The sequence below is a fragment of the Pelophylax lessonae genome (genome assembly GCF_965119305.1).
Source record: "Pelophylax lessonae genome assembly, chromosome: 10".
In the NCBI taxonomy this organism is placed as follows: Eukaryota; Metazoa; Chordata; class Amphibia; order Anura; family Ranidae; genus Pelophylax; species Pelophylax lessonae.
In genome coordinates this window covers 232,904,769-232,930,436 of record NC_138777.1, presented here as the reverse complement: position 1 = coordinate 232,930,436, position 25,668 = coordinate 232,904,769, and the positions used below count along the sequence as shown (strand labels likewise).

General features: G+C 47.5%; 1 protein-coding gene across 2 annotated transcripts in view; it reads right to left on the bottom strand.

The window, feature by feature from the left end:
• Window positions 1–25,668, bottom strand: part of KARS1 (lysyl-tRNA synthetase 1) — a 45,471-nt gene that overhangs the window by 13,778 nt on the left and 6,025 nt on the right. Inside the window, exons 2-8 of one of the 2 annotated variants that reach the window (XM_082271105.1) lie at window positions 22,823–22,996; window positions 22,482–22,608; window positions 11,797–11,959; window positions 7,677–7,770; window positions 4,557–4,743; window positions 2,645–2,770; window positions 469–588 (exon numbers count right to left, since the gene is read on the bottom strand). In XM_082271105.1, coding sequence (XP_082127231.1) covers window positions 469–588; window positions 2,645–2,770; window positions 4,557–4,743; window positions 7,677–7,770; window positions 11,797–11,959; window positions 22,482–22,608; window positions 22,823–22,959 — 954 coding nt within the window. In that variant the 5' untranslated portion in view covers window positions 22,960–22,996. The remainder of the gene's footprint in view (window positions 1–468; window positions 589–2,644; window positions 2,771–4,556; window positions 4,744–7,676; window positions 7,771–11,796; window positions 11,960–22,481; window positions 22,609–22,822; window positions 22,997–25,668) is intronic. The other variant, XM_082271106.1, reaches the window with a different exon arrangement.

Genomic DNA, 25,668 nt, shown 5'->3' with positions numbered 1-25,668 from the left:
TGAGCACTTCTGGGTGTTTTACTACATTCAAGTTGGTGATGGTTTCCCACAATTTACCATATTGAAGATTCATGATATAGAAGTAGTCTATGAACGTTTAAAAAAAAAAAACTTTCCAATTCTGTCCATTGTTATTGTGTTGCACATTTGGTATATTTTTAGCTAAGCACTTAGCACTTTATTACTTTTGTACCACAGATATATGTACTGGCAATTGCTTACTTATGCACCTTTGTACTTTATTGCTATGAGTTATTAGTTTATTACTGACGTATTTACACCTTATTAGCTCTCCCTGACACTTATCCACCCTTGTGGTAATGACACGTGTATTTCAAGAATGTCATTTACACAATGTTGCCCACATTCAGTATATCTGAAATAAAAAAAAAAAAAAAAAAAAAAGCCTTGTGACCCCCCATCATGTGTTACTCCACACCTCCAGATCTGGGCACATGTGATGTTTACCTTGTGATAGAGCTCAGGAGCGATCCTCATATACAGGTCCATGTCCAGCTCATTGTGATGGGTGATGAAAGGTTTGGCAACAGCACCTCCGGGAATAACGTTCATCATCGGAGTTTCAATCTATTGACAAAGACACGGTATCCTTCGATCAATATATATGTGGCAATCTATAAAAACAGCCAATCCCCTGAACAGAATGAAACATTACCTATTGCTCACCGCCCCACACAGATTTACTGCGGCAGGGCAGCTCAGCTGCGCATAATCATGTACGTGAATATGTGCACGCGGTCTCGGCGGTACGCGTGCACCCCGCCAGAGCCACGCTCCCGCTGTGCTTAGACACAGCGGGTGCCAGACAGCGGAAGGAGCGGAGTCGATCGCCACCTGGCCTCCCACAATCTTCAGAGAAACCGACAGGAGAGCCGTCTGCCTATGTAAACAGAGCAGGTGGCTCTCCTGTCAGACAGGCACAGTGAGATTGTGTGTCTGAGCTAAGCTGAATCACTGATCTCTGTGTGCCTGTCACAGAGCCCCCCCCCCCACAGTTAGCAAGCACAAGTAGGCTTAAATTAACCCCTATCTCATCAGTATGCATGTGCTCCCACTGTGGAGACTCTAAAGGTAGAGTTAGGGACTGCAGATATCAGGGTGCCTTGGCGCGGCCTGCAGCTTACGCATGCATTTGCAAATGTGTGCAACTAAACCCCTGTTTTTAACGCATACTGTTAGACAGGTTAATTTGGCTGGTTGCTGGCTGGTTGGTAAGTAGTGACTGGAAATCCCTTCATTTTTGATTTACATTAACCCCTTGATCATCCCCACTATTAACCCCTTCCCAGCCAGTGTCATTATTACAGTAACAGTGCATATTATTTAGCACTGATTACTGTATTAAAGCGGAGTTCCAGCCATTTACTCACCTGTCCAACGGTCCAGCGATGCGGCTGCCGGAAGCCTCGATCCTCTCCCTCGGCGCCAGCATCACTGCTGTGGGCACCCGGCTGTTACAGTTTGCGGGTTCACAGCCGGGTACCCACTGCGCATGCGCGAGTCGCGCTGCGCGCCGTGATTGGCCGGCAATCTTCTGGGACCTCTGACGTGTCCCAGAAGATTGCAGGGAGGGAGGGGGAGAGGAGAACTTCCGCTCAGGGCGCCGTGGTGCTCCGAGCGGAAGTGGGAGCGGGTACCTGTCAAAACTAGGTACCCGCTCCCCCCCCCAAAAAATGACATGCCAAATGTGGCATGTCAGGGGGTCAGGACTCCCTAAAGCGGAAGTTCCACTTTTGGGTGGAACTCCGCTTTAATGTCACTGGTCCCCAAAAAGTGTCAAAAATGTCAGTTAGGAGTCCGATCTGTCTGCCGCAATGTCGCAGTTCCGCAATCGCTGATCGCCAACATTACTAATACAAAAAATAAATAAATAAGTCCAAAAATCTATCCCATAGTTTGTAAACGCTATAACTTTTGCGCAAACCAATTAAAATGCGCTTTTTGGGATTTTTTTTTACCAAAAATATGTAGCAGAATACAAATTGGCCTAAACAGACAAAAAAATTAGATTTTTTATTTATTTTTTTTATTGGGAATGTTTTATAGCAGAAAGAAAACAAAACGTTTTTTATTTTCAAAATTGTTGCTCTTTTCTTGTTTATAGCGCAAAATCTAAAAATCGCAGAGGTGATCAAATAGCACCAAAAGAAAGCTCTGTTTGTGGGGAAAAAAAAGACATCAATTGTGTTTGGGTACAGCGTCGCATGACTGCGCAATTGTTAAAGAAAAGCAGTGCAGAATTCGCAAAAAATGGCCTGGTCATTAATGGGGTAAAACCTTCCGGAGCTGAAGTGATTAAAGTACATGAAAAGCAGTCATTTAATTAAGATAGGGATTTCGGTGAAGGACGCATCGCTGTAGTCAAGTTGTAACATTGAAAGGGTTCAAAAAGCCTCAGATGTTCTTTGCTTTTTATTTTATACAGGGCATAGGAAAGATCGCTCTGGCTAGTGAAGAGGCCATCTCTCTACTGGCATGGATACCGGAAGGATGGTGTGCGCTGGGGGTGGGATTTAGAGGACGGACCAATGAATGTTTTGGGGGGGGGGGGGGGTCTCGCTGGCTTGGAAGCCGATTCTCACCCCCGTCCCATATGAAAGTAGCATGTAGAATAATACTATACCTCAAGGAATCCTAAGTCATCCAGAAACCTGCGGAGGTAGGTGATGATTTTTGCTCTGGTGATGAACTTTTGCCGCACATAATCATTGAGAATGAGGTCCAGGTATCGCTGCCGGAATCTGGTCTCCTGCAAGTCAAGCAAATTCTTACAATCATGGACAGTGAACGCCTTGTACAGGAATATTCCACAAATGCACATTGGAACATTTTGACCTCTGCCAATGGCTACATGCACATTATTAAAGAGGTTGTAAATCCTCTCTTATAATGTGTACCTATAGGTAAGCCCTTAAAGCGGAGTTCCACCCAAAAGTGGAACTTCCGCTTTAGGTAGTTCTAACCCCCTAACATGCCACATTTGGCATTTGATTTTTTTTTGGGGGGGGGGGGGGAGCGGGTACCTAGTTTTGACAGGTACCCGCTCCCACTTCCGCTCGGAGCGCCGCGGCGCCCTGAGCGGAAGTTCTCCTCTCCCCCTCTCTGCAATCTTCTGGGACATGTCAGAGGTCCCAGAAGATTGCCGGCCAATCACGACGCGTAGAGCAACTCGCGCATGCGCAGTGCGTACCCGGCTGTGAAGCCACAAACTTTCACAGCCGGGTGCCCACACCAGTGATGCCGGCGCCGCAGAGCAGAGAGGGAGAAGAGCGAGGCTTCGGGTGGCTGCATCGCTGGACCGTTGGATAGGTGAGTGTGTGAGGCTGGAACTCCGCTTTAATAAGGCTTACCTATAGGCATTGTATACTGTATATCTCCTAAACTTGCACCCTTTTAGGAGATATTTATTTTTAAACACAGCCGATGATGTCATTGGCGCATGTGCTCTGTAGGAACGGCCACCCGTGCCTTTCCTTCAGTGCCGTGAACGGAAGCGGGAGTGATGTGTCATCACGCCTCCAGACAATCCGATGGCTGGAGGACGCAAACCAGGACGGCCGAACATGTCAGCCGTGTCCCTGGTGAGCGGGCGCACTGCGGGGGCTTCGTTCCTAGGTAAGTATTTCATAATGAGCCTAGTATGTGATGCACACTATCTCATTATGCCTTTGTCTTACAGGTTTTCTTTTCCTTTTGGGTTTACAACCTCTTTAAAACAGGCAAACAATTTTGGGCAATAGAGAAGAGTTAAAAGTGATTCTGTAGGCACAATTTTTTTTTCTTTTTTTAAATAACCAACATGTTATAATGAAAAATTGTGAATATTTATATTCTGGACTGCGCTCTCAACCACAAATAGTCACTAGTGTTCTATTGCAATATACAACATATATATTGTCTATACCCTGCCGGGTTCCCTTACCGGCAATGGCGGCGCCAGCACCCAACAGCCGATGGAAACATCGGCTATGGTGCCGACATCGCTGGACTCCAGGGCAGGTAAGTGTCCTAATATTAAAAGTCAGCAGCTACAGTATGTGTACAGTATGTGTAACTGCTGACTTAATTTTTTTAAGTGGTTAAAGAGGAAGTAAACCCTCCTCTACAACTTGTACCTATAGGTAAGGCTATGATGAGACCTACCTATAGGTACTGTAAATATCTCCTAAACATGTACCGTTTAGGAGATATTTACCTTACATGCATTCAGTGACATCACTGGCGCATGCGATCTGAAGGAACGGCCGCTTGGGCCGTTCCTTCAGAGCCCCGTGCGCATTCGCGGGAGTGACATAATCGCAGGTCCGGCCAATCAGATAGCCGGATGCCACGATCCCGGAAGACTGGCGAACATGTCGCCCATCATACAGGTAAGTGGGCGGCACGGCGGGGGCTCGTTCTAAGGCAAGTATTTCATAATGAGCTAGTATGCGATGCATACTAGCTCATTATGTGTTTCTCTTTCAGGTTGGAAAAAAAAATGTTTTAATGAGTTTACAACCTCTTTAAAGAGAACAGAAGTGCGTGCGCTGTACCTTGTCTTTAAGACCGAAGTGGAGGTGCGGCAGCATGTGCAGACAAGGGGACAGCAGCGTCATCTCCTTGGGGATAATACTCAGTTCTCCCTTCTTGGTTTTCCCAGGGTTCCCCGTCACTCCGATAATGTCTCCTCTGCGTAGCTTGTTATTTATTGCTGCAAACTCTTCTTCAGACTTGTAAAATCTGTTGGGTGGGGGAGGGTATGGTCATTATATAGCATGAAATGGTTTTAAACTCCTAGATCATGAAATATTTTCTAGCATGTTCTACATAATAAATGAACCACTACAAAACAGTTACAGGATAATGCTAACAGGTAACATGACAAGATTGTTTTTGTACCAGGATCCCTTATTAGAAGGACTACACATCCCACCCACAAGCCACACATGTTTAGTTGGCTCTGAAGAAGAGGAAGGACCTCGAAACGCGTTAGCCAGTTTCTGTGAACATTTCATTCACGATGTGATACTGTGGGCACTACAGCCACTTTGATACAATAGGCCTGTATCAAGCATTTGCGAGTACCTTTTTTTATACAATAAAACTTTTTAACATAGCTTGATTTATTCTCCCTGGAGAAGAGACGCCCGAGAGGGGACATGATAGCAATTTATAAATATCTCAATGGTGATCTCAGCATATAAAAACAGCTATTCATTCGAAAGGATTGCATGAGGACTCAAGGGTATACAATTCGATTAGAGGAGAAGAGTTTTAACCTCAGGCAACGTGGGGGGTTCTTTACGGTTAGGGCTACAAGATTGTGGAATTCTCTACCACAAGAGGTGGTTTCTGAGGGTAGTATGGTGGCTTTCAAAAGACTCTTAGACTTACATCTCAAGGATCAGAACATTCAGGGGTATGTGAAATGATTACAGCCACACACACCTACACAGGGGGAACTGGATGGACTATTGTCTTTATTCAACCTCACTGAAGATAATGCACCAGGACGGTGCACCCTCTTTTAATTTCACACATCCTGTTAGGCATGGGTGGGCAACTGTGGCCCTCCAGCTATTGTGGAACTACATATCCCATGAAACATTGCAAAACTGACAGTTAAAAGCATGACTCTCAGAGGCATTATGGGATTTGTAGTTGGAATAGCTGGAGTTCCACGGTTGCCCACCCCTGCAGATAGGTATGCAAACCACAAGGGACTGTAAAGATTACATGAAGCCAGATCAAATAAAGGCAAACTGCAAAGTGTGCAATCCGATAAATTCAAGATCAATGTGCTACAGACTAGTGAGAAAAGCAAGTGAAAGTATCTAAGGTAAATGACAACTCTTTTTAAAGTGTCACTAAACCCACATCATAAAAAACGCTCAATAAAAAGGTGTATTCCATTCTGTTCATACTCACTACCAGTCACTATGAGACTTCTTTTCTGGTTGCTCCCTCTGCTCTCTGTCTCCCCCATCTCTCTATGTCCCCAGTTCGGCTGGGGATTTTGCATCTGTGTTAGCAACTCTGCACATGCTCAGTTTTCAGTAAGTTTCTATGCTAAGCATTTCCTCCCTATCACATCTGAGCAGCCCATGTGACTATAAAGTCACACATGTGGGCGTATTCACAGTGCTAAATGACAGCCCACTCCCTCCCTCGTGCCCACTAACCAGCTAAACACAATGGGGGGGGGGCGGGATAATACATGTAGATTGATGGAGGCTTCACCTCCCTCTTATTCTAAGGCACAGGCTGGAGGGGCGTGACACAGCCTATGACTGGCAAAAATCCAATCACACCATGTTATTGTCACAAAATAATAACGATTTCATTGCAAATATATATTTGTATGACAATTAAAAACAAACATTTAGGTTTATTCTGTATTCCAAAGGCTTTTTTTTTTTTTTGAACATGTGACCGAGACTAGAAGTTCCTCCTGCTTATGTTTCCCTGCAGACAGGCTGGGAGAGAGCTGGGTCATGTGACAGCTGGCTATCGATTAGGAAAAAGGTACCTAGATTTTTTATTTATTTTATTAAAATAATTACAGAGCGGTGATCCACATACATAAATAGAAGGGATCTATACAGGCTGGGAAAGAAGAAAGAGTGCACATCCCCCATAGGGTAATACTGTTTAGGCACTTATGAAAACAGTATTCACCACCCAGTAGACTAACGAGATCTGCAGCGCTTTTAGTGATAGAAGAGGCTCTTTTTATTTAACTAAAGATAAACAGGTAAAACTGGTGAACGGCCAGATCAGGGCGTAACGGCGATCAGGGCGTAAACTGGTGAACGGCCCGATCAGGGCGTAAACTGGTGAACGGCCCGATCAGGGCGTAAACTGGTGAACGGCCCGATCAGGGCGTAAACTGGTGAACGGCCCGATCAGGGCGTAAACTGGTGAACGGCCCGATCAGGGCGTAAACTGGTGAACGGCCCGATCAGGGCGTAAACTGGTGAACGGCCCGATCAGGGCGCAAACTGGTGAACGGCCCGATCAGGGCGCAAACTGGTGAACGCCCCGATCAGGGCGTAAACTGGTGAACGGCCCGATCAGGGCGTAAACTGGTGAACGGCCCGATCAGCGCGTGAACTGGTGAACGGCCCGATCAGGGCGTAAACTGGTGAGCTGCTGCACGGGCGGCCGTTTCTTCAGAGCGCATGCGCCAATGTCGTCATCGGGTAAATATCTCCTAAACGGTGCAAGTTTAGGAGATATTTACAGTACCTATAGGTAAGCCTTAATAAACACTTACCTATAAGTAAAAGTTATAAGAGAAGGTTTACAACCACTAAGTTGAGTTTGACACCCCTGATTTAAAGTATCTTCCAAAAACACTTCCTGTATAAATGTGACAATGCTGCCTTTGTCCTGCATGCAGTGGCTCGGCTGTTTCCTATACCCTCCTTTGTGACTTGCTTGGAAAGAAATTTGCAACTACTGGGGTAGTGACGGGGGTGTGCAAAGAGGAAGTGAGATTAAAAAGCAAAAAAAAAAAAAAAAACAATACATTCACACTGATTTGACATTTTTTGTTTTCTATTAAGGTTTTATGTAAACTTTACGTTGTGTTTGCTGCTGATATATTTCATACTGTGTACTCTAGTCACAGGCATCAGGGAAGGACATGACTTAACTTGTAAAACACTTACTTAGAATTTGCCATGACTTGCAGCTTCACTCCTTCACCTCGAAGATCATAGAAGATCAGTTTGGCTCCAGAAATACGCTTGGCATGGATCCTGCCTGAAACCAAGGAGGAAGACACAGCTGTCACCATGAACACAGTGCAGTTCCCCAGCCATAGAGGATATTGGCTTAAAAGTTTACTGAAGCGTAGAGTTCAAATCGCCTGTGCCAGTTCACATTTATCATTCGCCATATAACCTGGACCAGTAATCCACTCACCCCACCTATAAGTGTTACTGGGGACTGGATGTTTAAACCATTTACTGAACTTAAAACTAGGGATGCACCGAATATTCGGCGGCCGAACATTATTCGGCCGAAAATAGAAAAAATAGCACTTTCGGTGTTCGGCCGAATAAGTCAAAAGGCCGAATAATTTTGTGCCGAATAATAGGGCTGAACGATAGTCGATATGATATCGACTATCGTTCTGTGGCCGTAGGCGATATTCATATCGCAGAGGTCACGATATTTACAGGGGGAAGGGACTCGGAGGAGGACAGGAGGACTCACAGACTTCTGTGTTAGGCAGGGGAAGCCGGGACACTTCAGCGGTGAGCATACATACATTACTCACTCGTGCACTGCAGCCCGCCCCACACATTCAGTGAGTCTTACTCTCCTCCCTAGTTTTTTCAATGGCACATTCAGGAAGCCAATCACGCCGTGATTAGCTGCACAGCGAACCAATCACGCGTGCCTGCACACCTGATTGGCTCCGCTGTGCCGCTACTCACGGCGTGATTGGCTTCCTGAATGTGCCATTGAAAAAACTAGGGAGGAGAGTAAGACTCACTGAATGTGTGGGGCGGGCTGCAGTGCACGAGTGAGTAATGTATGTATGCGGCTGTGCTCCTTTCCAGGCTACTACTAGTCCACCTCCAGCCTCCTACTACCACCACTATGAGAGACTGTCTGTCACTGTATAATCTGATCGAGTCCACACTGACACTGACTGACTGTCACTGAGTAATTGATGTTACCACATTAACCCTGACCTGCCCAGTGCCCTGTATCTGCAATTAAAATTTACAAGGCTGCCTGCATGCTTCCTGATTTCCATTCCCAGCATCCTTCCCAATCCCTACAGTGTCACTAACATTAACCCTATGGTACAAGGCTGCAGTGTGCACTGAATCCCATTCCCTACAGTAACATTTAGGGAGAGCGAGAGACATGAGAGGACAAGAGAGAGAGACATGAGAGGACAAGAGAGAGAGAGAGAGACATGAGAAGACAAGAGAGAGGACAAAAAATTGGCAAAATAAATTGAAAAAATGCGAAACACCGCGTTCGGTATTCGGCCTTCGGCCAAACATTTCATTATTATTCGGCTTCGGCCAAGAATTTCATTTCGGTGCATCCCTACTTAAAACCTTTGCAAGGAGATATTAGCAAAGAGGGTCTACACCTGGCAAGCAGAAGCTATGGAAGTAATGGCACTTTTCCACTGCAAGTACCGGCTCGGCTCTACTCGGCCCTGCTTGGCCCGGTTTGGTTTTCCACTGCATGGTACCGCATGGTACGGTGTTGGAACAGTTCGGTACGGTACGGTATAGGTTTGCTTTTCCACTAAAGTAGTACTAAAGTTAAGTGGGTGGGATAACAACGGGGTGGGATTCTCTGACCAATCAGTGGCTAGTAGTGACTGCATGCAAAGGATTGTGGGATATGGTATCGGGTATGGTACCTATTGGGACCACAATCGAGGTGGTACTGTTTTTGAGAGCCGTATCGTTCAGTTCCATGCAGTGGAAAAGCGCCGCCGTACCGTACCGAACCGTTCCTACATCGTACCATGCGGTACCAGCAGTGGAAAAGCACAAAAGCGAGCCGAACCGTTCGGTTCCATGCAGTGGAAAAGCGCCATTAGAGGTTGCAGCTCCTTTAACCTCTTGCCGACCACGCTATAGCCGAATGACGGCTACGGCACGGTCGCACATTTCTGGGGGGGGGGGCGTCTTGTCGACGTCCTCCAAGAACCCTTTCTCCCCAGGGCGTGAATCAGGAGCGCTCTGTTTGCTGTGGCCTTCGGGCACAGCTAGTAACAGATCAGGGTAAAGGGCCAATCATAGCGTAAACAGGATTTGCCGGTTATTGGCAATCCTCACGTCACTCTGACAACGCATGGGAAGAGGAGAGCCGGTAAGTGGCAATCAACACAGAGGAGATCTGCACTGATTGTCAGTGCTGCCCCATCAGCGGTTCCCCCCCGGTCAATGCTGCCCATCCATGCCCATAAGTGAAGAAGAAAAATTATTTACAAAATTTGATCACAAAGAAAAACTTTTTTTTTAATTTTCAGTCTTTTTGTTTGTTTAGCAAAAAAATAAAAAACCCAGTAATGAAAAAATACCATCAACAGAAAGCTCTATCTGTCTCACAAAAATTATAAAAACGTCATATGGGTTGTATGACTGCTGACAGCGCCCTTAAGTGATGTCAATCAGTGACCATCTGCCACCTATCATTGCCCATAAGTGCCCCACCTATCAGTGCTCATCTCTCATCAGTGCCGCCTCATCAAGGCCCATCATTAGCGCACCCCATCAGCGCACAGCCTCATCAGCACACATCAGCGCAGCCTCAGCAGCGCACATCAGTGAATGAGGAAAAATGACTTTACTCAGAGCAGCCACATCAGCGCGCCCACATCAGCGCGCCCACATCAGCGCAGCCTCATCAGCGCAGCCTCATCAGCGCAGCCTCATCAGCGCAGCCTCATCAGCGCACATCAGCGCAGCCTCATCAGCGCCCATCAGCGCAGCCTCATCAGCACCCATCAGCGCAGCCTCATCAGCACCCATCAGCGCAGCCTCATCAGCACCCATCAGCGCAGCCTCATCAGCTCCCATCAGCGCAGCCTCATCAGCACCCATCAGCGCAGCCTCAACAGCACCCATCAGCGCAGCCTCATCAGCGCGCGCACGTCAGCGCAGCCTCATCAGCTCAGCCTCATCAGCGCACATCAGCGCAGCCTCATCAGCGCACATCAGCGCAGCCTCATCAGCGCACATCAGCGCAGCCTCATCAGCGCACATCAGCGCAGCCTCATCAGCGCACATCAGCGCAGCCTCATCAGCGCACATCAGCGCAGCCTCATCAGCGCACATCAGCGCAGCCTCATCAGCGCACATCAGCGCAGCCTCATCAGCGCAGCCTCATCAGCGCACATCAGCGCAGCCTCATCAGCGCAGCCTCATCAGCGCACATCAGCGCAGCCTCATCAGCGCAGCCTCATCAGCGCACATCAGCGCAGCCTCATCAGCGCACATCAGCGCAGCCTCATCAGCGCACATCAGCGCAGCCTCATCAGCGCACATCAGCGCAGCCTCATCAGCACCCATCAGCGCAGCCTCATCAGCACCCATCAGCGCAGCCTCATCAGCACCCATCAGCGCAGCCTCATCAGCACCCATCAGCGCAGCCTCATCAGCACCCATCAGCGCAGCCTCATCAGCACCCATCAGCGCAGCCTCATCAGCACCCATCAGCGCAGCCTCATCAGCACCCATCAGCGCAGCCTCATCAGCACCCATCAGCGCAGCCTCATCAGCACCCATCAGCGCAGCCTCATCAGCACCCATCAGCGCAGCCTCATCAGCACACATCAGTGAATGAGAAAAATGACATTACTCTGACAGAAATCAAGAAAAACCTTTTCTTTTTTAAAAATTTTCTGCATTTTTTTTTTTCAGCAAAAAATAAAAAACCCAGCAGTGATTAAATACCACCAAAAGAAAAGATCTATTGGTGGAAAGAAAATTTAAAAAAATTCATTTGGGTACAGTGTTGCATGACTGTGCAGTTGTCATTCAAAGTGTGAGAGCGCTGAAAGCTGAAAATCGGCCTGGGCAGGAGGTGGGTGAAAGTGCCCGGTAGGTAAGTTGTTATACTTGTAGTTTTAAAAAAACAAAATCTATAAATGTTTAAATACATAATTTAAGATAAAACCAACCAAAATCCCCTTGGATTCCCTTAAATCTCCTGAGCAGATTACATTCCGGGTCAGTGGAACACAGAAATGGACAATTACACAAAAAGCTTCAAATTCTGCACAAATCGGAGCGACAATAAACCAACCTGCCACGCTCACCACTTCCTCCAAGTGGTCTCCGACCTGCAAGTCGTTGTATTTCTGAATGTACTCCGCGAGGGACATATCCACATGAAACTTGTGTGGATAGGGGTCATCCTTGGTACCTTTCAGCTGTTGGATTGCTTGGGTCCTTATTTTATAGTATTGCTGTGAAAAAAGAAACATTGCAAATGTAACACTGGAACAATAAAGTTTCAAGCAGGAATAAAAGATCTTCTGACTCTGGTTACACAAGGGAATAACACTACTAGTCGCACAAGAAAATGACAGCATTCGAGTGCTCCTAAAGACATCTGGTGTGATGAAACGCGTTGAACATGGTTAAGCACTGTAATGCCCATAGATGCACTGAATTTATTATAGTTTTTTCCAGTGGTGCAGTGCTTGAGAGCTATTTATTGCAGGCATTTTTTCATGAGTGCTGGGTTAAGCACTTGTCTTGTCAGCACAATTTGTTTTGAAAGTGGAATTCCACAAATTCAGCAACCATGAGTAAAGTCCTAACAGCTGCCTGCCACATTGTGGGCTTATCTGTATTTATATCTGACAGGTTTATGGCTCTGCTGAAGTCTGTGAGAGAGGAGAGAAGCAGGGAGAGCAGCTATGCCTACTCCCGTCTTCTGCTGCTCGTTCACAGAAGCCTTTGTATTGCATGAAAATACAAAGGCTTCTGTGATTTGGCAGAAGGAGGGGAGGGCATAGGAGCTGCACAGACTGTACACTTGAAGGGGCCGAGTCCTAAAAGCTGGCTGCCAAATTGTGGGCTTACCTGTATTTATATCTAACAGGTTTATGGCTCTGCTGAAGTCTGTGAGAGAGGAGAGAAGCAGGGAGAGCAGCTATGCCTATTACCGTCTTCTGCTGCTCGTTCACAGAAGCCTTTGTATTGCATGAAAATACAAAGGCTTCTGTGATTCGGCAGAAGGAGGGGAGGGCATAGGAGCTGCACAGACTGTACACTTGAAGGGGCCGAGTCCTAACAGCTGGCTGCCAAATTGTGGACTTATCTGTATTTATATCTGACAGGTTTATGGCTCTGCTGCACTGAAGTCTGTGAGAGAGGAGAGAAGCAGAGAGAGCAGCTATGCCTGTTCCCCTCTTCTGCTGCCCATTCACAGAAGCCTTTGTATTGCATTAATGAGTTCACACAATACAAAGGCTTCTGTGATTTGGCAGAATGAGGGGAGGGGGCATAGTAGCTGCACAGACTGTACACTTGAAGGGGCCGAGTCCTAACAGCTGGCTGCCACATTGTGGGCTTATCTGTATTATTTATATCTGAGAGAGGAGAGAAGCAGAGAGAGCAGCTATGCCTACTCCCCACTTCTGCTGCTCATTCACAGAAGCCTTTGTATTGCATGAATGAGTTCACACAATACAAAGGCTTCTGTGATTTGGATGAAGGTGGGAAGGGCATAGTAGCTGCACTCAGGGCCGGCCCTACCATGGGTCCCGGTGGGGAGGGAGGAATAAGAGGGAGGAAGGGGGGGGAGGGAGGAAGGGGGGGGGGGAGAGATCATCATGCCTAGTCATGTCTGTGAATGTCAGAGTTTTACAATGCCTCATTGGATGTGTAGTCCTGCAACAGCTGGTGGGCCGTAGTTCGAGGATCCCTGTCGTAGGGTTCAATATTGAGTTGGCCCACCCTTTGCAGCTATAACCGGGAGAAGACAATGGCCCGGCAGGAGGTATTCAAATCCACATCAACACTGTATGTGTTCATTGGGGAGTCTAGCAAATTTCTTTCCTGCAAATAGAAATTTGCTTTGTATATGGCCAGCCTTAGACAGGGCTAACCCGGCTGTTTTGCAGACTGGCTGGTAAATGTGCTGGGAAATCTATTGTCTGTTTCTAAGGTTCAACCTAGTCCCACCCCCATTCTAAAGCTATTCTATCCAACCCTGTAAAAAAATAAGATAGCTACTTACCTATTCTGAAGCTGGTCCAGTCTCCAGTGGCACCTTCTGTGTGCCGGAGAGAGCTGAAAACGGCTGGGTAATGCCTGCGAGATGACGTCACACATAGACTCACTATGTGGCATCCATTGTTGGCCGCCTCTCCTGCACAGAAGCCGCCACTGACAGCTCAGCCTGGGACTGGACGGAGCGGCTTCAGAATAAGTATAGGGATCCTTTCTATACAGGGTTAGATAGAATAGCTTTAGAATGGTGGTGGGAGTAGGTTAGGCCTTAGTTCACTATTGACTGGAATTCCGCTTTAAGAAATTAAACAGAGGTTTAGTTTCACTTTAATTTCCCAGTTTGTTTTTACCCAGAGATAAGAAGATTTCTGTTACTGGGAGTGGTACATTCTTTGAATTCTCCGTCTAATAGCAGCTGATAAGGCAGCCCCTGGGAAATAGAGAATAACCACATCTGGAAAGGAAAGGATTTACCCCCTTAATGAATTTTTGCAATTTGGCACTGCGTTACATTGACAATTGCGCGGTCGTGCGACGCTGTACCCAAATAAAATTGATGTCTTTTTTCCCCCCACAAACAGAGATTTCTTTTGGTGGTATTTGATCACCTGTGCAATTTTTATTTTTTGCGCTATAAACAAAAAATATGCGACAATTGAGAAAAAAAAAATACTGTAATAATGACACTGGCAGGGAAGGGGGTGAACACCAGGGGCGATCAAAGGGTTAAATGTGTCCCTAGGGGGTGCTTTATAACTGTGTGGGATATGGGCTTATGGAATGAACACAGAGACTTGTGTTCCTCAATAGTAGAAAAACAGGAGCCCTGTGTTCATTGCTGACAGAACAGCGCCGCCGTTCTGTCTCCACAGGGAGCGATCGCAGGTGCCTGGCGGTAACCGTGGGCGCTGGACCCACAGATCAGCTCCCACTGTGGCGAATGAGCGCGCGCCCCCACTCGCGGTCCCGCGAAGTGACGTACAGTTACGGCGTTTTGCAGGACACAGCCGACCTGCCGCAGTGCATGTACTGCTGGCAGTCCAGAAGTGGTTAAGTAAAAAAAATATATAAAAAATACATTGTGGTCTGTACTTTCCCAGCCCCCCACCCATATACATACCTGAGCCTAATCTCGATCCAGGGATGTGCCCGAGAGTGGGGCTGCAACTTATGATAAAATCACTTAGATGGCTGATTTGTTTTTGTTTTTTTGATTAATCGGATGTAAACCTCAAAAAATAAATTAATTAATTAAAATCCCTCCATAAAGAGTACCTGTCACTGCCTATTACTGTCACATTCCCCCCGATCCCTCCATAAAGAGTACCTGTCACTGCCTATTACTGTCACATTCCCCCCGATCCCTCCATAAAGAGTACCTGTCACTGCCTATTACTGTCACACTCCCCCCCGATCCCTCCATAAAGAGTACCTGTCACTCCTATTACTGTCACATTCCCCCCCGATCCCTCCATAAAGAGTACCTGTCACTGCCTATTACTGTCACATTCCCCCCGATCCCTCCATAAAGAGTACCTGTCACTCCTATTACTGTCACATACCCCCCGATCCCTCCATAAAGAGTACCTGTCACTGCCTATTACTGTCACATTCCCCCCGATCCCTCCATAAAGAGTACCTGTCACTGCCTATTACTGTCACACTCCCCCCCGATCCCTCCATAAAGAGTACCTGTCACTCCTATTACTGTCACATTCCCCCCCGATCCCTCCATAAAGAGTACCTGTCACTGCCTATTACTGTCACATACCCCCCGATCCCTCCATAAAGAGTACCTGTCACTCCTATTACTGTCACATTCCCCCCGATCCCTCCATAAAGAGTACCTGTCACTCCTATTACTGTCACATTCCCCCCGATCCCTCCATAAAGAGTACCTGTCACTGCCTATTACTGTCACATTCCCCCCCGATCCCTCCATAAAGAGTACCTGTCACTGCCTATTACTGTCACATCCCCCCCGATCCCTCCATAAAGAGTACCTGTCACTGCCTATTACTGTCACATTCCCCCCCGATCCCTCCATAAAGAGTACCTGTCACTCCTATTACTGTCACATTCCCCCCGATCCCTCCATAAAGAGTACCTATCACTGCCTATTACTGTCACACTCCCCCCCGATCCCTCCATAAAGAGTACCTGTCACTCCTATTACTGTCACATTCCTCCCCGATCCCTCCATAAAGAGTACCTATCACTGCCTATTACTGTCACACTCCCCCCCGATCCCTCCATAAAGAGTACCTGTCACTCCTATTACTGTCACATTCCCCCCGATCCCTCCATAAAGAGTACCTGTCACTGCTATTACTGTCACATTCCCCCCCGATCCCTCCATAAAGAGTACCTGTCACTCCTATTACTGTCACATTCCCCCCGATCCCTCCATAAAGAGTACCTGTCACTGCTATTACTGTCACATTCCCCCCCAATCCCTCCATAAAGAGTACCTGTCACTCCTATTACTGTCACATTCCCCCCGATCCCTCCATAAAGAGTACCTGTCACTGCTATTACTGTCACATTCCCCCCGATCCCTCCATAAAGAGTACCTGTCACTGCTATTACTGTCACATTCCCCCCCGATCCCTCCATAAAGAGTACCTGTCACTGCCTATTACTGTCACATTCCCCCCCGATCCCTCCATAAAGAGTACCTGTCACTCCTATTACTGTCACATTCCCCCCCGATCCCTCCATAAAGAGTACCTGTCACTCCTATTACTGTCACATTCCCCCCCGATCCCTCCATAAAGAGTACCTGTCACTCCTATTACTGTCACATTCCCCCCGATCCCTCCATAAAGAGTACCTGTCACTCCTATTACTGTCACATCCCCCCCGATCCCTCCATAAAGAGTACCTGTCACTGCCTATTACTGTCACATTCCCCCCCGATCCCTCCATAAAGAGTACCTGTCACTCCTATTACTGTCACATCCCCCCCGATCCCTCCATAAAGAGTACCTGTCACTGCCTATTACTGTCACATTCCCCCCGATCCCTCCATAAAGAGTACCTGTCACTCCTATTACTGTCACATTCCCCCCGATCCCTCCATAAAGAGTACCTGTCACTGCTATTACTATCACACCCCCCCCCGATCCCTCCATAAAGAGTACCTGTCACTGCCTATTACTGTCACATTCCCCCCGATCCCTCCATAAAGAGTACCTGTCACTGCTATTACTGTCACATTCCCCCCCGATCCCTCCAAAAAGAGTACCTGTCATTCCTATTACTGTCACATTCCCCCCGATCCCTCCATAAAGAGTACCTGTCACTGCATATTACTGTCACATTCCCCCCGATCCCTCCATAAAGAGTACCTGTCACTGCCTATTACTGTCACATTCCCCCCGATCTCTCCATAAAGAGTACCTGTCACTGCCTATTACTGTCACATTCCCCCCCGATCCCTCCATAAAGAGTACCTGTCACTGCCTATTACTGTCACATTCCCCCCGATCCCTCCATAAAGAGTACCTGTCACTGCCTATTACTGTCACATCCCCCCGATCCCTCCATAAAGAGTACCTGTCACTCCTATTACTGTCACATTCCCCCCGATCCCTCCATAAAGAGTACCTGTCACTGCATATTACTGTCACATTCCCTCCAATCCCTCCATAAAGAGTACCTGTCACTGCCTATTACTGTCACATTCCCCCCCGATCCCTCCATAAAGAGTACATGTCACTCCTATTACTGTCACATTCCCCCCGATCCCTCCATAAAGAGTACCTGTCACTGCATATTACTGTCACATTCCCTCCAATCCCTCCATAAAGAGTACCTGTCACTGCCTATTACTGTCACATTCCCCCCGATCCCTCCATAAAGAGTACCTGTCACTGCCTATTACTGTCACATCCCCCCGATCCCTCCATAAAGAGTACATGTCACTCCTATTACTGTCACATTCCCCCCGATCCCTCCATAAAGAGTACCTGTCACTGCCTATTACTGTCACATTTCCCCCCCCCCCGATCCCTCCATAAAGAGTACCTGTCACTGCATATTACTGTCACATTCCCTCCAATCCCTCCATAAAGAGTACCTGTCACTCCTATTAATGTCACATTCCCCCCCGATCCCTCCATAAAGAGTACCTGTCACTGCTATTACTGTCACATTCCCCCCCCCCCGATCCCTCTATAAAGAGTACCTGTCACTGCCTATAACTGTCACATTCCCCCCGATCCGTCCATAAAGAATACCTGTCACTCCTATTACTGTCACATTCCCCCCCGATCCCTCCATAAAGAGTACCTGTCACTGCCTATTACTGTCACATTCCCCCCCGATCCCTCCATAAAGAGTACCTGTCACTGCTATTACTGTCACATTCCCCCCCCCCCCCGATCCCTCCATAAAGAGTACCTGTCACTGCTATTACTGTCACATTCCCCCCGATCCGTCCATAAAGAGTACCTATCACTGCTATTACTGTCACATTCCTCCCCGATCCCTTCATAAAGAGTACCTGTCACTGCCTATTACTATCACATTCCCCCCCGATCCCTCCATAAAGAGTACCTGTCACTGCTATTACTGTCACATTCCCCCCCCCGATCCCTCTATAAAGAGTACCTGTCACTGCCTATAACTGTCACATTCCCCCCGATCCGTCCATAAAGAATACCTGTCACTCCTATTACTGTCACATTCCCCCCCGATCCCTCCATAAAGAGTACCTGTCACTGCCTATTACTGTCACATTCCCCCCCGATCCCTCCATAAAGAGTACCTGTCACTGCTATTACTGTCACATTCCCCCCCCCCCCCGATCCCTCCATAAAGAGTACCTGTCACTGCTATTACTGTCACATTCCCCCCGATCCGTCCATAAAGAATACCTGTCACTGCTCACTGCCTATTACTGTCACATTCCCCCCCGATCCCCCCATAAAGAGTACCTGTCACTGCCTATTACTATCACATTCCCCCCCGATCCCTCCATAAAGAGTACCTGTCACTGCCTATTACTGTCACATTCCCCCCCGATCCCTCCATAAAGAGTACCTGTCACTGCTATTACTGTCACATTCCCCCCGATCCCTCCATAAAGAGTACCTGTCACTGCCTATTACTGTCACATTCCCCCGATCCCTCCATAAAGAGTACCTGTCACTGCCTATTACTGTCACATTCCCCCCGATCCCTCCATAAAGAGTACCTGTCACTCCTATTACTGTCACATTCCCCCCGATTCCTCCATAAAGAGTACCTGTCACTGCCTATTACTGTCACATTCCCCCCGATCCCTCCATAAAGAGTACCTGTCACTGCATATTACTGTCACATTCCCCCCGATCTCTCCATAAAGAGTACCTGTCACTGCCTATTACTGTCACATTCCCCCCGATCCCTCCATAAAGAGTACCTGTCACTGCCTATTACTGTCACATTCCCCCCGATCCCTCCATAAAGAGTACCTGTCACTGCCTATTACTGTCACATTCCCCCCGATCCCTCCATAAAGAGTACCTGTCACTGCCTATTACTGTCACATTCCCCCCGATCCCTCCATAAAGAGTACCTGTCACTGCCTATTACTGTCACATTTCCCCCGATCCCTCCATAAAGAGTACCTGTCACTGCCTATTACTGTCACATTCCCCCCGATCCCTCCATAAAGAGTACCTGTCACTGCCTATTACTGTCACATTTCCCCCGATCCCTCCATAAAGAGTACCTGTCACTGCCTATTACTGTCACATTCCCCCCGATCTCTCCATAAAGAGTACCTGTCACTGCATATTACTGTCACATTCCCCCCGATCTCTCCATAAAGAGTACCTGTCACTGCCTATTACTGTCACATTCCCCCCGATCCCTCCATAAAGAGTACCTGTCACTCCTATTACTGTCACATTCCCCCCGATTCCTCCATAAAGAGTACCTGTCACTGCCTATTACTGTCACATTCCCCCCGATCCCTCCATAAAGAGTACCTGTCACTGCTATTACTGTCACATTCCCCCCGATCCCTCCATAAAGAGTACCTGTCACTGCCTATTACTGTCACATTCCCCCCGATCTCTCCATAAAGAGTACCTGTCACTGCATATTACTGTCACATTCCCCCCGATCTCTCCATAAAGAGTACCTGTCACTGCCTATTACTGTCACATTCCCCCCGATCCCTCCATAAAGAGTACCTGTCACTCCTATTACTGTCACATTCCCCCCCGATTCCTCCATAAAGAGTACCTGTCACTGCCTATTACTGTCACATTCCCCCCGATCCCTCCATAAAGAGTACCTGTCACTCCTATTACTGTCACATTCCTCCCGATCCCTCCATAAAGAGTACCTGTTACTGCCTATTACTGTCACATTCCTCCCGATCCCTCCATAAAGAGTACCTGTCACTGCTATTACTGTCACATTCCCCCCGATCCCTCAATAAAGAGTACCTGTCACTCCTATTACTGTCACATTCCCCCCCCGATCCCTCCATAAAGAGTACCTGTCACTCCTATTACTGTCACATCCCCCCCCCCCGATCCCTCCATAAAGAGTACCTGTCACTGCATATTACTGTCACAAGGGATGTTTACATTGCTTGTGACAGCAATAAAAGTGGTCAGATTTTTTTTGATGAGACAGTGTAAAAAAAAAAAAAAAAATGTTTTAGGCGCCTTCACATGCTCGCGCATTAAAGAAAAACACATACGAATGCCACGCCCGAAAATGTAAACAGCGTTGAAATCACACGAGGCATCGCCTCAATTTAAACAGAGGTTTAGTTTCACTTTAATTTTCCAGTTTGTTTTTACCCAGAGATAAGAAGATTTCTGTTACTGGGAGTGGTACATTCTTTGAATTCTCCATCTAATAGCAGCTGATAAGGCAGCCCCAGGGAAATAGAGAATAAAACCCAATATCTTTTATGAAAAAAAATAAATAAAAAAATGAAAGCTGTAGTTTATATATTTTCAAGTCTAGTGACCGAGATCAGGTAGAACACGAAAGGGAAAGCTTCCCCTAACCTGCCGGGGGGGAGGGGTTTGGAGATACCAGAATCCACCAAGTGAGGTGTGTATACCGCTCCGGATGAGTTACTCAATTGCAGCTCAGCATGGCCGCCCCGAATCGTCACCAAACACATCAGAAATTAAAATAAATTGGCCGCACACCATCACAAAACTAATGCAAAATAGTTCCTTTAATGTATTCACAATCAGGATAGCGAGACAGGATAAACTGTTGGCGCGTTCCACCCTTCGATCACGTGCTTATTCATAAAAGCGGGTTATCTAGGTTTGAAACAAGTCAACAGTTTGTCCCGTCTTGCTCTCCTGATTGTGAAGACATTAACCTCCTTGGCGGTATTCCCGAGTGTGGCTCGGGGTTAATATAGTGTACCCAAAGCGGTAACCCCGAGCCACACTCGGGAATACCCCAGAATTACACTCACCTTCCCTGCAATCCCCCGCCGTCCTCCCGCTGTGCTCGGCAGATGCCGTCACCTGTCTTCCGGTTCCCTTCCCTGCGATCCCCCGCTGTCCCCCCGCTGTGTACTCGGCACATGCCGGCACCTGTCTTCCGGTTCCCTTCCCTGCAATCCCCCGCCGTCCTCCCGCTGTGCTCGGCAGATGCTGTCACCGGTCTTCCAGTTCCCTTCCCTGCGATCCCCCGCTGTGAGCTCGGCAGATGCTGGCACCTGTCTTCCGGTTCCCTTCCCTGCAATCCCCCGCCGTCCTCCCGCTGTGCTCGGCAGATGCCGTCACCTGTCTTCCGGTTCCCTTCCCTGCAATCCCCCGCTGTCCTCGCGCTGTGCTCGGCAGATGCCGGCACCTGTCTTCCGGTTCCCTTCCCTGCGATCCCCCGCTGTGTGCTCGGCAGATGCTGGCACCGGTCTTCCAGTTCCTTTCCCTGCGAGCGTTGCGGCGCAGGGGGTGGAGCCGGCGGCAATTTCAAAAATGTAAATACACCAAATGAGATGATAGAAAGCTGTGATCCTAACAGATTACACTGTATCATCCCATCTCACCACAGGATTTCACCTGGTGCCCTGCCTGTGCTTTTCCAGTTCTTTGTGCCTGGAAAATAGAGAACGACCATGGCGTCCAAAAAGCATTCTTTCTGCGCAAAAGCGCTTTTAGACGAACTGGAAAACAGCGACAGCAAAGCGGAGTTACTTGAAGAACTGAGCGATAGCGATTGGTGGGAAAGGGAGGACAGCGATGATTCTGATGTCTCTTTCTGGCACATCGCGCGTTGGAAATTCTGAAGAATCATTTGATAAACTTCCCAAATTCCACAAGCGATGTGCCAGAAAGAGACATCAGAATCGTTGCTGTCCTCACTTTCCCTACCTGATGACCAATTTTCCCACCAATCGCTATCGCTCAGTTCTTCAAGTAACTCCGTCGCTGTTTTCCAGTTCATGGGGAGGGCGGCAGGGGGAGGACGGCAGGGGGAGGGCGGCAGGGGGAGGGCGGCAGGGGGAGGGCGGCAGGGGGAGGACGGCAGGGGGAGGACGGCGAGGGATCACAGGGGAAGGTAAGTTTTAAAATATAAAACAGATTTCCATGCAAAACAATGTACCAATTTTAGCACAGAAATCCGGACATAATCAGACCGCCAGGGAGGTTAAAGGAACATTTTGCATTAGTTCTGCGACGGTGTGCAGCCATTTTCTTTATACCAGAATCCTGCACTCCTGAGGGCCCCGGGGGGTTGGGCTCCTATATGGGAAAGAAATAAGAAACTTACATTGGGATCAAGACTTTCCTCATCCAGCTCTTCTGTCTTCTCAGCTGGCGTTTTCTCGCTTTGCTCTTTTTGTTTCGCATCTTTTTCAGCAGCTTTTTTTTCGGCCTTCATTCGTCTTTTCAACTCACTAAACAGAGAAAAAAAAAAGATGAGCGAATTAGAATTGTGCAGTGCTGCCATAATAACCCATTTAATTTTAAAAAGTAAAATAAACCTGCAGAGAAAACAGATTGCACAATGACCGGCACCATCAGGGAAGACCCCCCCTTCCCCGGGACTAAAACAGGAGATTCATGAAAAAAGAAGTTGGTGGGACACAGAATACGGAGAAGCGCACCAACCTTTTTTTCCCATGAAGTGCCTGGCCAGTGCAGAGCGGAGAGGAAGGAGGAAGGTGCTTGCCCAGGAAATTGTCCTGAAGTGCCCGCTGGGCCCAGACCGGGCACCTTGCCAGCCTGAGGAGCGCTCGAGACATCATAGCAAAACAACTCCCAACCCGCAACTGGCTTTACCACCTGGCAAAGAGACAGCAATGGAAGATTAGGATGAGCAAGATAAACATCTACTTTACTTCAAGAGGATTTTCGTATAACCCCTTCCCAACCGCCAACCATAGATCTACTGTGGCAGGGCGGCTGCTCTGTCCCAGATCACCTACCTAGTACACTACATGATCTGACACTTCCGGGTCTGGGGGCATGAGCACCGCTGGCGACCCGCTGTGATCACACACAGTGGCTGGTACAGCGGACTCTATGTCCACCAGCACCCACCAATTACAAAAGACACATGCAGAACGGTGATCTATTGGTGCTTTTCCACTGCATGGAACTGACCGCTTCGGCTCAATTTGCCACTGCATGGTACCGCAAGGTAAGGGTGTTGGAACGGTTCGGTACGGTGCCGCTTTTCCACTACATGGAACCGAACGGTACGGCTCGCTTAAACAGTACCACCTCGGTTGTGGTTCCAAGAGGGCCGTACCGATACCATATCCCACAATCCTTTGCATGCAGCCTTGACTGTTTGTCACTACTAGCCACTGATTGGTCAGAGAATCGTTGTCATCTCACCCACTTACTACTTTAGTGGAAAAGCAAACTGTACCGAACCGTTCCAACACCGTACCATGAAGTGGAAAAGCAAACCGAGCCAAGCAGGGCCGAGTGGAGCCGAGCCGGTACTTGCAGTGGAAAAGTGCCATATTTAACCACTTGCCGACCAGTCACGTTGACCGTACTGCGGCAAAGTGGTTCGTTATCGTAGGCGACGCTCCCGCCGGAGGCTTGCTCCCGCTGTTTTCATTCACAGCGGGAGTCAGGCCAGGGGAGGAGCGGCCGCTGCTCTTCCCCGATCGTCGGGGAATCTAGTTTGGAGATCCGCCCGCCTGTGTAAACAAAGCGGGCGGATCTCCTAAGTGACAGGCAGGGACAAATTGCAGGGTTCAGCATAGCTGAACCTGCGATCTATCCCTGTGTCACTCAGTCACCTCCCCCCACACACGTCAGTAAGCACCAGGCATACATTAACCCCTCCCTCTCCAATAAAAATTAACCCCTTCCCTGCCAGTGTCATTATTACAGTAACTGCATATTTATAGCACTGATTACTGTAGTAATGTCACTGGTAACCCCAAAAGTGTCAAAAATGTCAGTCAAGGGTCCGATCTGTCCGCCGCAATCGCGCAAAAAAAAAAAAATCGCAGATCACCGCCATTACAAAAAAATAAAACACCAAAAATGACAAATCTTTCCCTTAGTTAGTAAACGCAATAACTTTTGCGCAAACCAAAATACGCTTATTGTGATTTTCTTTACCAAACATAGGTAGCAGAAAACAAATTGGCCAAAAATTTAAAAAAATTTTGATTTTTACATTTTTTTTTGGGGGGGGGGGGGAATTTAATATAAAAAAACGTGAAAAATATTGTTATTTTTTCAAAATAAACGCTCTTTTTTTGTTTATAGCGCAAAAAGTAAAAATCGCACAGGTGATCAAATACCACCAAAAGAAAGCTCTGTTTGTGGGAAAAAAAGGACATAAATTTCGTTTGGGTACGGCGTCGCACGACCGCGCAATTGTCAGTTAAAGTCGCACAGCGCCGAATCGCAAAAAGTGGCCTGGACATAAGACAGCAAAATCCTCCGGTGGTAAAGTGGTTAAACAAAACAGATTGCCGTTCTGTCAGTAGGGAAGGCATTGATCCTCTGTTCCTGCATAGCAGAGACACGGATCCAAGCCTTCCCTTAGTAAAAGCCCCTCCCACAGGGAGAAAACACTGGCTAGGCACACAGTTAAACCTTTCATTGCCCCTGATGTTAACCCCTTCCTAGCCAGTGTCATTAGTACAGTGACTGTGCATAATTTAAGCACAAAATTGTCCAAGTTGTCGGCCGCAATATCTCAGTCCTGCTATAAGTCGCTGATCTCCGCTATTAATAGTAAAAAAAAATAATTAAAATTATCGCAAAGTTTGTAGACGCTTAAAAAACTTTTGCACAATCCAATCAATATACGCTTATTGGGATTTTGTTTTTTGTTTTTTTTTTTTCAAAAAATATGTAGTAGAGAAACATATTTGCCTATATAGATGAAGAAACTATTTTTTTTACATTGTTTTATAGCAGAAAGTTTTTTTTTTTTTTCAAAATAATTGTTTTTTGTTTATTGCCGGTTCACACTGGTGCGATGTGGGATCCCTGCGAATCCACTGAGGGTTCCCGCATCGCACCCGACTCGCAGGCAGTTCACACTGCCATATGCAAACTGCTGGGGGTGTCAATACAAAGGTAATGACACCCCCAGATTAGTTCGCATATCGCTGTGCGAACTGTCAATTCGGACAGGAATCAGATCGCATAGGTGCGTGTGAGCATCAGATTCTGGTGCGGACCAAAGGGTCCTGCACGATTTTGGCCTGAATGTGATGCGAATTCAGCCATACAATCTGTATACAATCTGTATGGCTGAATTTGCATCACACAGACATTGCATGTGATTTTCAGAGCCGTGCAGTGCGAATCACATGCGATGTCTGACATCACTATAATGTAAACCGGCAATTATAGGGAAAAAAATAAAAAAAATTGCAGAGGTGATCAAATACCACCATAAGAAAACTCGATTTGTTGGAGAACAAAAAAAAAAAAAGACTAAAATATTTGACTTCGGACGGCCAGAAGAGGGA